At 45.6% G+C, this 17,073-nt stretch overlaps 1 protein-coding gene across 2 annotated transcripts in view; it reads left to right on the forward strand.

Annotated features, from left to right (window-relative positions):
- mthfd1l (methylenetetrahydrofolate dehydrogenase (NADP+ dependent) 1 like) overlaps window positions 1-17,073 on the forward strand; it is a 218,083-nt gene that overhangs the window by 60,590 nt on the left and 140,420 nt on the right. For both annotated transcript variants that reach the window (XM_038805377.1, XM_038805387.1), the window contains exons 10-15: window positions 1,344-1,441; window positions 1,606-1,779; window positions 4,256-4,392; window positions 8,599-8,645; window positions 9,633-9,740; window positions 13,960-14,034. In XM_038805377.1, the coding sequence (XP_038661305.1) occupies window positions 1,344-1,441; window positions 1,606-1,779; window positions 4,256-4,392; window positions 8,599-8,645; window positions 9,633-9,740; window positions 13,960-14,034 (639 nt within the window). The remainder of the gene's footprint in view (window positions 1-1,343; window positions 1,442-1,605; window positions 1,780-4,255; window positions 4,393-8,598; window positions 8,646-9,632; window positions 9,741-13,959; window positions 14,035-17,073) is intronic.

Raw genomic sequence — 17,073 nt, forward strand, 5'->3', positions numbered from 1 at the left:
ACCAAAATAAAGTTAGATTCTAGACAACCTTCTAACAGGAGGTTATTGGCGTGATGCCCTCTGCACTTTGGGATGCGTGTCTCTGGTTACTGGGCACCTGTTATCCCATCGTGGTCCAGGTTCTCTCTCCTCTTCCTCTCAATTTTCATTAACTGTCTTATTTATGGATAACACTTGGGAAGAGGTGCTGCCATAACTTGTAGAACATATAATAAATAGGAGCTAGGATATACCCATACGAGTCCTTGTGCCTGCTCAGCCATTTGTTGCGATCACAGCTGATCGTCTGCCTCAACTGTACTTTTCTGCCCACTCCCCATATCCGTTGATTTCTCTGAGTGACGAAAAAAATGATGTGTGGGCATCAGTTATATCAGTTGATTGGATGGCTAACGTGTGATGCAGCTGAAGCCAATGGTGCTGGTTCTTCCTTGTCTTCACTGTGATAGTTCAGAGTTCTGCCCCCTTGCCTTGCCCCACAATGGTGCCCCTTTAGCTACATATATAAACAATTCTGTGTCTCTATAATGGAGATAGATGCCTATGGTCTTTTTTCGGCTATGGCTAAGATAACAGGGTTTCCTGGAACAGATGGTCACCACGTGTAGACCACCTTCACTTTCCGGGCCTGAGGATAAGTGCAGAGTGGCTTAACCAATTGCTTTCTACCTGAGTAGGTCCACCGTAAATCAAAATTGGAACAACACAAAGGCAATCACTTAGTTTTAAAGAGTTCTCTTCTGCAGCTGCCCATCATATTCTATCGTCTGCAATACATTAAACCCCACTTGCAGCTGGACAATGAACACGTTGGATCACCCATCATCCCTGTGCTCTCTAATCTGCATTTTCTCCTGGTGTGGCACTGCTTCAATTCTTATAACCTCCTCCAGCCTTAAAATCTCCTGAGATCTCTACATCCTTCCAATTTTAGCCTCTTGTACACCCTTGATTTTAATAACTTGACTATTGGGTGCCATGCACACAGATGCCTAGAACCTAAGTTCTGGAATTTCCCCCAAAATCTCTGGGTCTTGTCACTCCTTGAATTCTGCCTGCGTGACTAGTTTTGGGTCACCTGGCCAAATATCCCTTCTGGCTCAGTGTCAAATTTGGATGATGCTAGGGTGGAGCACATTGGCAAAGCTTTACTAAATTCAAGATGCTATATTATGTATGTTATTGTTGTAAAAGGTCCTCCACGAAATATCATTGCAAAAAGACAGACTTCATAAATGGAATGCTAAAGGCTTTAGAGACAATTACTGTAACTATGAGCATGGTTCTTGTCCAGTGTTTTTACTCTGTGAACATCATTTTATTTATTGGTAATTTTGACACAGAATACAGTCGAAAGCAGCACCAGATGGCTAAAGCAGCAACAGCACGAGAAATGGAATCTTCGTCCCCTCAAATTGAAGCCCCTCTCCCCTGTCCCCAGGTAGCCAATCAAAACTTATTTTACTTTCTGGCCCCATGTTATGGCTTAATGCAACTTTGTACTCACTTCCCAGTGCTGCGGGTAGATTGGAAAATATATTGGAAGTACTTTTCTGTATGAATGAGAACTCGCTGGCCTGAATCCTTTGCTCAAAATGTTTTCAGTGACATAGAGATATCCATGGCGCAGACTCCCAAAGCGATTGGTGTCCTGGCCAAAGAGGTTGGCCTGCGTCCATCAGAAATGGAAGCCTATGGATGCAATAAAGCAAAGGTCAAGTTATCTCCCTTGGATAGACTGAAGGAACAACCAGATGGCAAATACATATTGGTTGCCGGGTAAGAACATTTTTATTACTTATTGGTATTAAATCTTTATTTAAACCTTTGTTAATATATAAATGATTCTCTCAGAATCCATGTTCGTGGTACTAGACTACAGATCCTATCATTTAATACTCTCCGGAAGGACTGAACAGACTGGGACTCTTCTTCTGGGAAAGAGAAGAGCGAACGAGGTCCTGATGAAGGGCTTTAAAATTATAAACGGGCTCAGTAGGATGGATATAGATTAGGTCAGGGGTGGGCAAACTTTTCCGTGCAAGGGCCGCATTCAGAAATTCACAATTCACAAAGGGCCGCATAGTATATTAAGTAAAATAATTACTTCACCCGGTTATGATTCTGGGCGCCTCATATAGAACATAGAACAGAACAGGCCCTTCGGCCCTCGATGTTGTGCCAAGCAATGATCACCCTACTCAAGTCAACGTATCCACCCTATACCAGTAAGTAACCCAACAGCCCCCCCCCACCCATTAACCTTTAAAAAAAAAATTAAAAAAAAAAAAAAAAAATTTAAAAAAAAAATTTTTTTTTTTTTTTTTAAATGACTTGGTGGGCCGCAGAAATACCTTTGGCGGGCCGCATGCGGCCCGCGGGCCGTAGTTTGCCCACCCCTGGATTAGGTGTTTCCATTTTGTAGGTGAGTCCTAAGCTCGGGCCCATAAATATGAGACTAGCCATGAAAGAAATTGGAGAAAAACTCCCACATGAAACTTGATCCCACATGACAAATAGCACCGATTATATTTAAGGTAAAGTTAGGTTAAGTATCTATTGGAGGAGGACCTCCGGTGGCAGCCTTGCGGTAGACGGCCATGGACTTGGGGGCTCCCGTGCAGAGATTCTTTATTACTTGCCTAAAGTCCCGTTTGGACTTTTGAATTCAGTCCCGAAGTCCGAGTGTAACATAGTGAAAGTGCCCACAGACTTTTCGAGTGGTTTTGCATGCATTCAATGAAAAGCAACTGCGGAAAAAAAACAACAGCAGACAGAACGTGAGGCTCTGCAGAGCGCAGTCGAAGGCACGATCGGCGGGGTGCCCAGAGCCTGTGCTCCCGGCCCAATGGTCTACGGCCCAGTTAGTGGACTTCTTAACCACTCAATTTCAGAAACCGAGGATAGAAACCTCTGAAGACTTGACCTGATAAAAGCAACAGTGGAGAGGGTTGAACAGCGGTTGGAGTCCCAGGGTGCTTTGCCCAAAATAGGCCTGATGGAAGCCGAGATTTCTCTGATTGCCGGCAGTTTTAAAAAGGTACGGGATAGAGTGGACGAGTTGGAGAACTGAGAGCCGCGGCAGAATGATCTGGAGATGCCGGCGTTGGTCTGGGGTGAGCACAGTAAGAAGTCTTACAACACCAGGTTAAAGTCCAACATGTTTGTTTCAAACACTAGCTTTCGGAGCACTGCTCCTTCCTCAGGTGAATGAAGGAGCCTTCATGTGCCTGATGATGAGCCTTCATCATATTTGTATATATACAGGGGGCTCCTGTTGTACAGTACTGTTATGGGGTTATATGTATTGTTAATATGTTATGCGATGTTTGTTTAATGTTATGGGCTGTTCCTGTTTTTGTATTGTCTACATGCTTTGGATATGCCTTCAATAAATTATTTTTCCAAAGAAAAAGTATCTTTGGGAGAAAGAAATGGAAAATAATGCTGATAAGGTGAGATGAAGTAATGTGGAAGGAAGCTCATATAGAGCATGGATCAGTTGGGCCAAATGGCTGTCTGTGGTATAAATGCTAATCTAAAATGGATATTTGCTTATCTTACCCAAGAAGTGATACCATTAGCTGTTTGCATTAAAATCAGTTCCACTTATTGTAGACAGTGGTGCTTACTGATTTGCACCCCCTATGGTGCTACAAACCCCACACCCTTCTAAATGATCTGGAGCTTTCAGTGTGTACTGACCACAGTTAAAATAAAGTTACTGGTTAAAGATGAGCTGGATACAAATGGGCTAAATATCACAATGCTGAAAGAACATTGTTATATTGTTGTTAAACACCAACAACTTACATAGCACTTTTAACATACTGAAACCTCCCACAGTGCTTCATGGGAGCATTAAAAAGCAAAATTTGGCACCTGGCCAGATGGGTGTGATTTGAGTAGTGTCTTAAAGGCAGAGAACGAGGTGAAGAAGCAGATGTTTAGGGAGGGAATTCCAAACCTCAGGGACATGAGAGCTGAAGGCTTAGCCACCATTGATGGAGTGATTAAAATGGGGATGCTCCAGTCAGAATGAGATGAGCACAGATATCACAAAGCATTGTGGAATCGCTTAATTGTTACAGCCCAGAAAGAAGGTAATTCAGCTCTTGGTGAAAGTGTTAAGTGAAAGAAGCACAGAAATGAGATCATCAGATGTCTCTCCTACAAGGCAACACCTGGACTTTTGATGCTATAATTGCGTAGCTTTTAATGTAAGAGTAACCTTTCCCTGCCATCTTCTTTACAGAATTACACCAACTCCTTTCGGGGAGGGGAAGAGTGCAGTGACAATTGGATTGGTTCAAGCTCTATCTGCCCATCTGGGTGTTAATGCCTTTGCTTGTGTGAGACAACCATCTCAGGGACCAACATTTGGTGTGAAAGGTAACCAGCTGAAATGCATCTTCTCTAAGAAGTAGTTGAGGACTTAATCTGATTCATAGAACAAGCGATGTGGAATTATTTATCAGATAGGCATAAGTGGATCAAATCCAGTCAATACTGCACAGCAGCAGTTTCTTCAGTTAGTTCTGGTCAGTGTGTCTGGAGAATATTGCTTTTGGAGATTCTATTGTTGATCTATTGGTTCATAAATTAGTTGATTTATTTCCTCTTTTGAAATAAATGAAATTGATGTGAAGGATCTCGACACTGTCGGGATTGGTTCAGTTGTAAATCTTTGCTTTGTTGTGCGCCTTCACTTGAGTGTGAAAGTTGTGGATTAAAGCCCCACTTCAGAGACTTGAGCACAAAATCCAGACTGAACATCCCTGTTCAGTACGAATGGAATGCTGAAATGTCAGAAATGCCATCATTTGGATGTTAAGCTGAAATCCCATCTACTCCCTTAGATGGACTTCAAAGATCCCATGCATTATTTGAAAATGATCAGTTAATGCTCTCCCTGTTATTTTGGCCAATATTTATCCCTCATCCAACACCACCAAAATTTGGGAGAATTTGTTTGTGAGAACTTGCTATGCAGAAATTGGCTGCTGAATTTTCTATATTGGAACGAGGTGTTGGTTTGAACCACTAGAGCAACAAGTTATTAGGGCAGTTAACAATCAGCAGTGCTGGTGGACGCCTGGGGCTGGTTTCTCCCAAAATGGAGGCGCGCGCGTGCACACACACAATGGGGGCGACGTGTCGGACATGGGTCAGATTTGGTGAGGCCTGGGGTACTCTGTGCAGGCGGGGGCTGTGGCCCTGGAAAGGGCTGCCCACTCACAGGCAGCCATGTGCCAGAGCCAGCTGCAGATGGCAGCGGCGCTCCTCAGTGTGGCTCAGTCCCAGTAGGCCATGGCTGAGAGCATCGGCGCCATTACCCAGGTGCTGGCCGGCGAGGCGCAGTCCCAGAGGGAGGTGGCGCAGTCCCAGTCAGGGATGGCCCACTCCCTGTGTTCCATGGCTCCGAACATACAGACCCTGGACGATACCAGAGCGGCCATCCAGGACTGGCAGCGGGGGGTTGGGGGGGGGGGTGCAGCCTCTGTGTTTTGCTCCGCTTGCACCCCCAGCCCATGGAGAAGCCCAGGGACCATTGGGTACCCTGAGGGAGGAGGAGGTGCTAGGACCCGCGCCGGTAGCTCCTGCAGGAGAAGTCCCGCAACAATGCAGCACATTGGACTCTCTACAGGTCGGCACCACCCCACCCGGGACGTCCGATGAGCAGCCGGCCCCATCCACGCCTGGCTGTCCCAGGCAGTGTCCACCTCCACTCCTGTACCATCTGGGGAACCACCCAGGCGTAATGATAGGGCCCGTAAGGTCAGAAAACTAGACACTAGCTAGGTTGGCACGGGTGCAGAGCACAGTTTAATATTAGGGTTTCGGGCACTGATTGTATATACCTCTTCACATTAAACACCTGTTATCACCGTTGCAAGCTGCCTCTGTGCACTGTCTGATGGGTGTGGGGGTGGGGAGTTCAGTAATGGTCAATGTGGATGAGGGGTGTTGGACGGGTGAAGCCCAGCGGGTGGACCATGCAGGCCCCCCCCCCCCCCCCCCCCCCCTATCACCCTGATGGGTGGTGCTACTGTGGGCATTGTCTAACGATGTGGAGCATGGAGCTCATCGCAGGGCAGGCTGTCATCATCCTCCATCCCATGGACCAGACTCACTCACTGTCAACCCAGTGCCCACAGCTTGTTGTGTCACAAGTATATGTAATGGAGGTGGGGGGTGCATGCGGGTGGTGTGGGAGGCAAGGGTGGTCGGTGGTATGGGAGATGATAAATGTGGTTTAGCTCAGTGGGCTAGACAACTTGTAATGCAGAACAAGGCAGCACGGGTTCAATTCCCGTACCAGCTGAGAATTTTGAATTCTCCCTCTGTGTACCTGAACAGGTGCCGGAATGTGGCGACTAGGGGCTTTTCACAGTAACTTTATTGCAGTGTTATGTAAGCCTACTTGTGACAATAACGATTATTTATTTAAGGTGAGGGTGCCTGGTGGTAATATGTTGTCAGTGCCCATGCCGAGCAACCTCCCATCTAGTTGGCTCGCTGGCTCTGCTGATGACGTAGTGCAACCTCCCGTGCATGGTCGGCCCCCATGTCCTGACAATTGACCCCTCCCCCTCATCTTCGTCTGGAGAGGCCTGCCCGTGCTCCTCATCCTCCTCTAGCACATCGCCCCTCTGCTGGGCTATATTGTGGAGGACGCAGCAGACTACAACAATGCGGCCGACCCTCCTTGAGTCATACTGGTGGGCACCCCCAGAACGGTGCAGGCACCTGAAGCACACCTTCAGGACCCCAAAGCACCTCTTTCACTACACCCCAGGTCGCACAATGGACCTCTCTGCAGATGCTTTCCTCGTTGCTCTGTTGCCCCGGTATAGGTGTCATCAGGCACGATTGCAACGGGTACCCTGGGGGGGGGGGAGGAGGAGAGGAGAGTCATGCACACTGCCCGGGTATCGAACATAGATATGCAGGTTCCTCACCTGGTGGTCATAGACCACCTGAATGTTCATGGAGTGGTACCCCTTCCTGTTCGTTAACAGCGGCCTGTTACCTGCCGGTGGCTGCAGGGTGACATGCGTGCCATTGATTGCCCCCTGGATCCGGGGCATCCTGGCAATGGCAGCAAACCATGCTGGTGGGCGTGGTCCTCAGGGAACTGGATGTAGCGGTCCGCGAGGGCATACATTGCGTCAGTGACGGCACGGATGCACCTGTGCATCGATGCCTTCAAGATGCCGGACAGGTCCCCACTCAGCGACTAACGACCCCGTAGCATCAAAGTTCAGGGTGACCAGTGTCGGGTGTTCTCCCACACAGTGCCAGGTGTGCCATCATGTGGCAGATGTGTCTGACTATCTCCCTGCCCATCCGCAGTCTCCTCCTGCATGCCCGGTCTGGGAGTTCCTCAAAGAACATGCTGTGCCGGTTCACGCGGGTGTTCATCAAGCACCTCCTTGGCACCAACACCCCCTCCTCGCCTTGTTCCTCCTCGGCCTGTCGGGCAGACGGCCTCCAACCTGGGCGGCTGCCACTGGCCCCTCTGCGGTCTGCTCCTCTGCTGCAGCCTCTGCCTCCTCTCTGAGCCACCTGCGTTGACGCTGCCACAGGGCTGCACAGCGGGCAACATTGCTGGGTAGTGACCAAACATGGTCGGCAGGGGGTGAGCCCCCCTCCCCCCCCCCCCCCCCCCCCCCCCCCCCCCCCCCCCATGCCAACTCCTACCTTCTCCCGCAGCCGCCTCAGCCAACATGCCAGCTTCACAAATTTGTATAGGTGATTAGAACCACGCCTTCGGGAACTCAACCCACTCGGGCCGCAGAATTGCTGGGGCCCCGGAGTATCGGTCGTCGGGGCACTACCTGAGGTGATTCTCTGTGCTGCACGGCAGGCACCGTGATTCCGTCGAGTTGGGGGGTCCAGAGAATCGGAAATCGGCCATAAACTGTGTCAAAGCCAATTTCGGCGCAGGTGCCGATTCTCCAGCCGATCGCGATTTCGACACGATGTCTCGGAGAATCCAGCCCCTGGTGTCATATTTAGGCTAGATTGGGTAAGGTCAGTAGGCTGCTTTCCCAAAGAATATTCGTGAACCAGTTGGGGTTTTATGACTATGTGACATCTTCAAGATCATTTTTATAATAAGATTTGAAAGAAAATGAATTCAAATAATCATTTGTGGTATTCTGTATGAATGTTGATCCAGTAATATAACCAATTCATTTGTTCGGCTCTAATAGGTGGCACTTGGCACAGTGATAGCACTAGGGATCCGGGTATGATTCTGACCTTGGATGCGCATTTATCCCGTGTCTGCGTGGAATTCCTCCTGGTGCTCCGGTTTCCTTCCAAAGTCCAATGATGTGCATGTTAAGTGGATTGGCCATGCTAAAATTGCCCCTTCATGTCCAAAAGGTTAGGTGGGGTTATTGGCTTATGGGGATAGGATGGGGGCATGGGCGTGTTGTGGTGCTCTTTCATGGGGCAGTAGATTTGATGGGCCAAATGCTCTGCAGGGATTCTATAATTCTATGATTGATGTGTTGAGTAATGGTATTGAGCAGATGGGAATCTGTATTGAGATTCAATACAATCAAAGTGTTAATTTTCCTTGAACAGGTGGAGCTGCAGGAGGTGGATATGCTCAGGTTATCCCTATGGAAGAGGTGAGATAACAGAAATTTAACAATTCTATCTGCCCATGGGTTAGTGCCATCCTTAGAGTTGCCAACTAGCACGAATTTTGCATAATTTATATGGAAAATACGTTTGAAGATTGAAGTACCCTGGGCGGAATTCTCTGCAACGGCCAACGCCGTCGTGAAACCCTGAGTGTTTTGTTCACATTTTTCATTCTTAGATTTACTGAATGTTTGAAACTTAATTTGAAAACACCCACTCATGATGTACATGTATGAAACATTGGATTTGCTTTTTCCATTTGTGTTTTAGATTTGTGCAATAAAGTTGTAAAGCTATACTTCAGATTGGTGGGCATTTTGCCTTTGAAATAAAAATCTGGATTTTATTGTCAAAATACTGATTTTTTGGTATTTGGAATACTGATTTCTGTCGGGAAAGGTTGGCAGCTCTGTCCCTCACCCACAAAATAGAATCCTGAACATAAAATGGATGTATAAATATTACATTGAATTTACAATGCAGGACAGGTGATTTGACCCAATTATGCTGATACCGATGTTTTGTCTGCCGCCTTTTATTTTGTATATCCCTGTCAGCAAATCCTTCTACCCCCCCCCTCACTTTTCCAGCTTCCCCTTGAAGGGCAGCAAGGTGGTGCAGTGGTTAGCACTGCTGTCTCACGGTGCTGAGGACATTGCCCCTTAATTGGGGGGGAAAAAGAAAGAAAACATTTGTGATTCCTCTCGAACCCTCCGCATGGTAGCAAGTTCTACATTGTCACCAACTTCTCCTGAATTTCTTGTTGAATTCTTTAATGCCCATTTCCTGCTTATGTTCCTGAGGCTTGGTTTTGCAATTGCTTGCCATCATGACACAAAGCAGAGGTAAACAGATCAGTGCCAAAATTAACCTGTTTAAAACCTACTGTTAAATCCTATCTTGGTCCTTTTAATTCACAATATTAATGTGTTTCTGTAATGACTTTTGATCAATTTCTTTTTATATTGCAGTTTAACCTTCATCTAACTGGGGACATTCATGCAATAACAGCAGCTAATAATTTGTTGGCAGCTGCTATAGATGCCAGAATTTTGCATGAAGGCTCTCAATCAAACCAGGTGAGTTGGAGAATTGGCAGGCACTTTTCATCTAAAAGGCAGGTCTTTGTGTTTGAGGGGGTGCTTTGGGATCCCAGTTTATTAACTCCTCTGGAAACTCATAACATTTTATTTTGTGATTATTTTGTTTTTCTATTTCATTCCCATTCCATTGCCCAGAATGAGTCTTGGTTCAATGGTTGCACAATCGCCTCTGAGTCAGATGGTTGTGGGTTCGAGCCCCAAGCAAACCAATAAGGTGCAGAGCTGAGAATGTGCTTCACTGTCTTCAGGTGAGTGGCTAACCTGAGATTTTATCTGCCCTTGAGTGGATTCAAGGATCCCATGGCGCCATTCAAGAAGAACAGGGAAGTCCTCCCTGGTTCCTAACTAATATTTATCCCTCAACTAATATTAGAGATGAACAGATATTTATTATGTTGTTTGTGAAGAGTGTGCTGTGCACAAAAAGCTGCCTACAATATAGTAGTGACTATAGTTTAAAGTGCTTTGTTAGCTGTGAAGTGTAAAGTGCTTTGGGACATCCTGAAGTTGGAAAAGGTACAATAAGTTACTCTATAAATGCAGGTACTTTTCTTTCTTTGATCAGCTTAGTTTTGACTGGATATTTAAGAGTTAGTGTTAAGAATCTGAATAATCTGCACCTGGGTAGAACCTGGACTAATCCCCCAGAGTGGTTGGGCAGGGTAATGGCAGTAGGATGAGAACCTATGCAAGGAGTCTGAGAAGAGAGAGAAACAAGGATTAGAGCAAAAGACAGACTGGAGGGAATAACAAAAGTGATGGGCCAGAATAAAATAGGGCCACAGTGGAAAATAATGGGAACAGGATAAGTAATTTTAAAAAGACGAGCCTCGAGGCTTTTTGTTTAATGTGCAAAGCTTTCGGAAAGTGGATGAATTAATCGCTCAAATAGATGTAAACGTGCCTGATATAGTCGGGATTACGGAGACCAGACTGCAGCGTGACCAGGGATGGGAACTGAACATCCAAGGGTATTCAATATTTTGGAAGGGCAGACAAAAAGGAATAGGCGGTGGAGTTGCATTGCTGGTTAAAGAAGAAATTAAGGCAATAGTGAGGAAATATATTAGCTTTGACGATGTGGAATCTGTATGGGTAGATCTGAGAAACACTAAGGGGCAAAATATATTAATGGGGGTTGGGGAATAGCATTAAACAGGAAATTAGAGACGCATGTGATGAAAGAACATCTGTAACTATGGGTGATTTTAATCTGCATATAGATTGGACAAATCAAATTCGTAACAATACTGTAAAGGAGCAATTCCTGGAGTGTGTAAATGATGGTTGTCTAGACTAATATATTGAGGAATTGACTAGAGAACATGTCACCCTAGACTGGATATTGTGTGGTTAGAAAGGAATAATTGGCAATCTAGTTGTGCGAGGCCCCTTGGGGATGAGCGACCATAATATGATAGAATTCTTCATCAAGATGGAGTGACGTAGTTGATTCTGAGACTAGGGTCCTAAATCTAAATGAAGCTTCGATGGCGTGAGGTGCGAATTGGCTGGTTTAGATTGAGATGGAGGTGTGTGTGGGGGGGGGGGGGGGGGGGGGGGGGGCCGTTACTTAAAGGGATGACGGTGGGCAGAAAATGGCAAACATTCAAAGGGTGCATGGGTGAACTGCGATAATTGTTCAATCCTTTATGGCATAAAAATAAAAGTGGGAAGGTGGTCAAACCATTACTAACAAGGGAAGTTGGAGATTGTATTCGATCCAAGGATGAGGCATACAAATTGGTCAGAAAACACAGCAGATTTTTGGTAACCGTTTCGGATTCAACTAAACGGCCCTAGAAATGGTGGATGCACTGGTGGTCACCTTCCAAGATTCTATAGACCTTGGAACATTTTCCTATGAATTTAAAGGTAGTCAATGTAATCCCACTATTTAGCAGGGGAGGATTGATTAAGAAGGGGACAATATAGAGCGCAAGAGTAAGCTTGCGGGGAACAAGGGGTAGGTGGATTGACTATGCTAAATTGCCCTTCGTGTCCAAATAGAAAGGTATGGTGGGGATACGGGGATCGGGTGGAAGTGTGGGGATAGTGGCAATTGGGCTGAGGTGTGGGCTTAGGTAGGGTGCTCTTTACAAGGGCCGGTGCAGACTCGATGGGCCGAATGGCCTCCTTCTGCACTGTAAATTTTGTGGCATAAGAGCGGATTGTAAAGACATTTATAGGTATGTGAAGAGAAAAGATTGAAAACAAAGGAAGGCCCCTTACAGTCAGAAGCGGGTAAGAGAAACAGGGAATTATAGAGAGATCAATAGTGGAGAAAATGCCAGAGCCCATTATAAAATATTTAATAGCAGAGCACTCCAAAAGAGTGGCAGGATCAGACTAAGTCAACACGGGTTCCCGAAAGTGAAATCATGCTCGGGAAATCTACTGGAATTCTTCACGGGATTCTGCACTGTGTGGTGGCACAGTTAGCACTGCCGTCCCAATGCCAGGGACCCGGGTTCAATTGCAACCTTTGGTGACTGTCTGTGTGGAGTCTGCACTTTCTCCCCATGTCGCGTTGAGTGCTTTTGTTTTCTCCTCACAGTCCAAAGATGTGCAGGTTAGGTGGATCGGCCATGATAAATTGCCCCTTAGTGTCCTGGGGGGGTTAGATTACGGGGATAGAGCGGGGAAGGGAACCTGGGTAGGGTGCTCTTTCAGAGGGTCAGTGCAGATCCGATGGGTCGAATGGCCTGCATTGAAGAATTCTATGGTTTACAATTCTAGTTCTATGGTTCTGCTCTCGTTATTTGTATGGTGAGGGGCAGGAGGTTTCTTTTTAAATTTAGAGAATCCAATTTTTTTTCCAATTATGGGCAATTTAGCGTGGCAAATCCACCTAACCTGCACATCTTTGGGTTGCGGGGGTGAAACTCAAGCAGACACGGGGAGAATGTGCAAACCCCAAATGGACAGTGACCCTGGCCTGGGATTGGACCCGAGTCCTCGTCCTCAGCGGCGAAGGTGAGGGGCAGGAGGTTTAGAGGGGGATTTAAGGAAAAAGCTTTTTACCCAGAGGCTGGTGAAGTTCTGGAATGCACTGCCTGGGAGGGTGGTAGAGGCGGGTTGCTTCACATCTGTTAAAAGTAACTGGAGCAGCACTTGGCACATCATAACATTCAAGGCTGTGGGCCAAGTGCTGGCAAATAGGATTAGGTCGGTAGGTTATGTGTCTATAATGAGTCGGGTGTCCTTGTACGCCGGTCGCTGAAAGTAAGCATGTAGGTGCCTTCATCGCGAGTACAGGAGCAGGAATCTGTTGCTGCAGTTGTACAGGCCCTTGGTGAGACCACACCTGGAATATTGTGTGCAGTTTTGGTCTCCTTATCTGAGGAAGGATATTCTTGCCATGGATAGAGTGCTGAGAAGGTTTACCAGACTGATTCTTCGGATGGCAGGACTGATGTATGAGGCAAGGTTTTGTTAGTTATGTTTATATTTGCTGAGTTCACAAGAATATGGGGGGAATTTCATAGAAACCTATAAAATTTTAACTGAACTAGACAGTAGATGCAGGAAGGATGTTCCCATTAGTGGGGGGAGTCCTGAACCAGGGGGTCACGGTCTGAGGATAAGTGGTAAGGAGAAATTTCTTCACCCAGAGAATTGTAAACCTGTGGCATTATCTACCACAGAAAACTGTTGAGGGCAAAACATTATGTTTTCAAGAAGGAGTTGGATATAGTTCTTGGGGTTAAAGGGATCAAAGGGCGGCACAGTGGTTAGCACTGCTGCCTCACAGCTCCAGGGACCCAGGTTCAATTCCGGTCTCAGGTGACTGTGTGGAGTTTGCACTTCCTCCCCGTGTCTGTGTGGGTTTACTCCAGGTGCTCCGGTTTCCACCCACAGTCCAAAGATGTGCAGCTTATGTGGATTGGCCATGCTAAATTGCCCCTTTATGTCAAAAAGATAGGTCCGTTTACAGGGATAGGGTGGAGGTGTGGGCTTAAGTAGGGAACACTTTCCAAGGACTGTTGCAGACACGATGAGCCGAATTGGGGAGGAGGGGAGAAAGCAGGAACAGGTTACTGAGTTGGATGACCAGTCATGATCATAATCAATGGCGGAGCAGGCGCGAAGGGCTGAATGGCCTGCTCCTATATTCTATGTTTCTAATGTAAGTTAAGACAATTAAATCATTGGTGCTTACAGTTGAAAGTATTAATTCCTATCATTTTTCCAGGCTTTGTATAATCGTTTGGTTCCCACTAAAAATGGAAAGCGCAACTTTTCCCCCATACAGCTCAGCCGGCTAACAGTAAGTAAAGCATTTTTATTTACTATCAACGCTCAAAGGATTAAATTATAAGAACAATATATATTGCTAGGCTTGGATATTGAAGATTTATGGGGCGATCGGTCGCAAGGGTGGTTACATTGGTGGGGAGAGTGTTCCCTGGGCCCAAGGCAGAAGGTGCCTTGGCTTATGAAAGTTTACCATAACTTTCTTATTGACACTTATTCTCAGACCTTTCTGTCCTTTTACAACAATGCAGACTTTCAAAAGGTTATGTATTACACTAAGCAGCATGGCCATTTACTTTAGATTTCAGTTGAAGGGCCTCATATTTCGCAACAACTTCTATTTATATAGCACTTGTAATATTAAACATCCAAAGGCACTTGTGGGATCATAATGGAACAGAATTCCACACCAAGCTGGATATGTTAATGGGACAAGTGACCAAAAGCTGGACAGTGTTTTATATGAAGTGAAAGTGGCAGAGAGGTTTAAGGAAGGGAATACCAGGGCTTAGAACCTAGATAGCTGAATGTCTGGCCAACCGTGATACAGGGGTGAATGCGTAAAACATCAAAATTGTAGGACTGCAGATGTCTCCAGTGTTACAGGCCTGGAGGAGCTCCCAGAAATATCATAATTTCTTTACCATAACTGATGTGTCTCACTTGTGAATACGCATCGTTCAAAGAAGAGTGATGTGCTTGTGTGCTGGCTCCAATATACAACCATATCTCTCTGAATTGTGACAAATACATGGGCATAGTAACACATTCACACTCAGCAACCTTGATCACTACTCTTCAAAGATTGGGCTTCTCTCAATGCCTTTTGCACACAGCAGCTTACTGAGCAGCCTGTCAACTTGTCCCCACATGGCTTTGGAGAATTTAAAATATCCCTACAGTAGATGGGGTGTACAAATTAAATCACTGGTCAGGTGCTGTTAAGATGAGATAATTCACAGAGGCAATGGTACAGATAAAATACAGTATAGTACATGTGATTATTTACAATTCAGTTAAACAGGAAGACTGTTTACAGAACTTTACAAGTCCTTTTGCCTAGCTGTAGAAAATGCTTGTCCCAAGTAATATTGTTTGAAGTGTTATCAAGTGTCAGATAATTCGCCATCAAGTTTATATTGGAGCAACATGCTTGCTAGTTGTTTAGTGGGATGCATATTTTTATACAGCAGGTGATAATTCAGGACTAGGCTGATTTAAGGATGAAGTATTTGAGGCCCATTCAATGGCAGCTAAGAGCTGGAGGTGTTGATGTGTTTAATAATGTTGTCCCCGTTAATAAGTGCCTTTAGTCTGGTCAACTATTTAGAACTTAAAGGAGCAGCCTTCAACTACATTTTTTTGCTACTTAAGGCAAAAGAAAAATAAGAAAGAGCTACCAAGTCAAAGATGTGGGACATAAGAAGAATGTGTGTGGCTATGGTCAGCAAGGGATCACGATTGAGTGTCTCAGGTGACCTTGCCCTCAGACTTTAGTGATTTGGAAGAGTGAGTGCCATTTTTGGATTCTTTTCAACCTCTCAGCAGAGATTGCAGTGATTTGGAAATTTGCTATCAGTTAAGAAGTCTGATTGGCAGCACCATGTGCATGTGTTTATTTAGTGCCAGTGAATTAAACTGAATTTTTTTTTAGGATATATTACTCTTGGAGGGGGTGCAGCGCAGATTCATCACAATGATATCTGGGCTAAAAGGATCAAATTATAAGGACAGGTTTTGATGGAGGAATGAAGGGGAGAAATTGATCAATTTATTCCTGCTGCAGGGAACAAAATGGCAGCCAGTGATACGGAAGCCCATGTAATTATGTACTGTTTAGGGTGTGATCAAGTTCTGCCACATCAGTGATGAACAAAATGGTGCACATCAGGTAATATAAGGGATCATCTTCAGCTGTTTGTTCAAATTCAAGCAATTTTCTGCCTCGGAGGTAAAATTCTTTTGTTTGGTGCCCTTTAAATGTTTTATTTCAATTGCCAGGCCATAACGTCCGTCACAAATCGCTTGTCTAGTGCGTTTTTCCCCGCCAAGTGCGCATGCGTAGAACAGTATTCTTCCGAAGTACGCTGTTTTTCAAACTGCGCGTGTTTGAGCTGGTCCCGCACATGCGCACAACATTCAACATGCAAATCGTGTTTTTTCTTTAGGTGCGCTTGCGCGAATTGGCCATCTCTAGCGCTGAATTTCAAGCTGTGCCAGAGCTTCAACGGAGTTGAGAATTTTGGCACCACGTTCCCGATTCAACATTTTGGCACATCTATTTTTAAGATTCTTTACTCGCACGGCACATTTTAATTGAATCCTGCAGAATTGTTTTTTGTTTCTTTTCTGATTTACTGAGCTTTTCACAATAGCTGTTAAATTTTTCAATGACCACTTCAAACTTATTTTTTCCAACTTCATTCTGAAAAGTGGAATGAGTTATACACTTCTATAGCCTGTGGTCCAGCCAAAGTGAGTAACAGCACAATTTTACCCTTCTCATTGACTGCTTGGAGATTTATGGCGGAGGTACAGTTCAAACTCTGGTTTGAAAATTTTCCAGTTCACATCTACATTAGAACATAGAAGGAGGCCATTCAGCCCATCAAGTCTGCATCGACCCACTTAAGCGCTCGCTTCCACCCTAACCAATAACCCCTCCTAACCATTTTGGTCACTAAGGGCAATTTATCATGGCCAATCCACCTAACCTGCACGTCTTTGGACTGTGGGAGGAAACTGGAGCACCCGGAGGAAACGCACATAGACATGGGGAGAACGTGCAGACTCCGCACAGACAGTGACCCAGCGGGGAATTGAACCTGGGACCCTGGCGCTGTGAAGCCACAGTGCTAGCCACTTGTGCTACTGTGCTGCCCAATATCTTGAATAACTTTGGAATCTGCAGACCTTGCATGCAGCTTCGGCTGGGTATTTTATTTTGTGATGTTACTGGTTGTTGCTGGAGTCTATTTGAGATTTTCTTTTCGCACGTTTGTTTCTTTCTTCCAACGGAGATTCTTTCTTTCTCCCTAAACCTGACTATTCT

This window comes from Scyliorhinus canicula, chromosome 1 (assembly GCF_902713615.1).
Source record: "Scyliorhinus canicula chromosome 1, sScyCan1.1, whole genome shotgun sequence".
NCBI classification, from domain to species: Eukaryota; Metazoa; Chordata; class Chondrichthyes; order Carcharhiniformes; family Scyliorhinidae; genus Scyliorhinus; species Scyliorhinus canicula.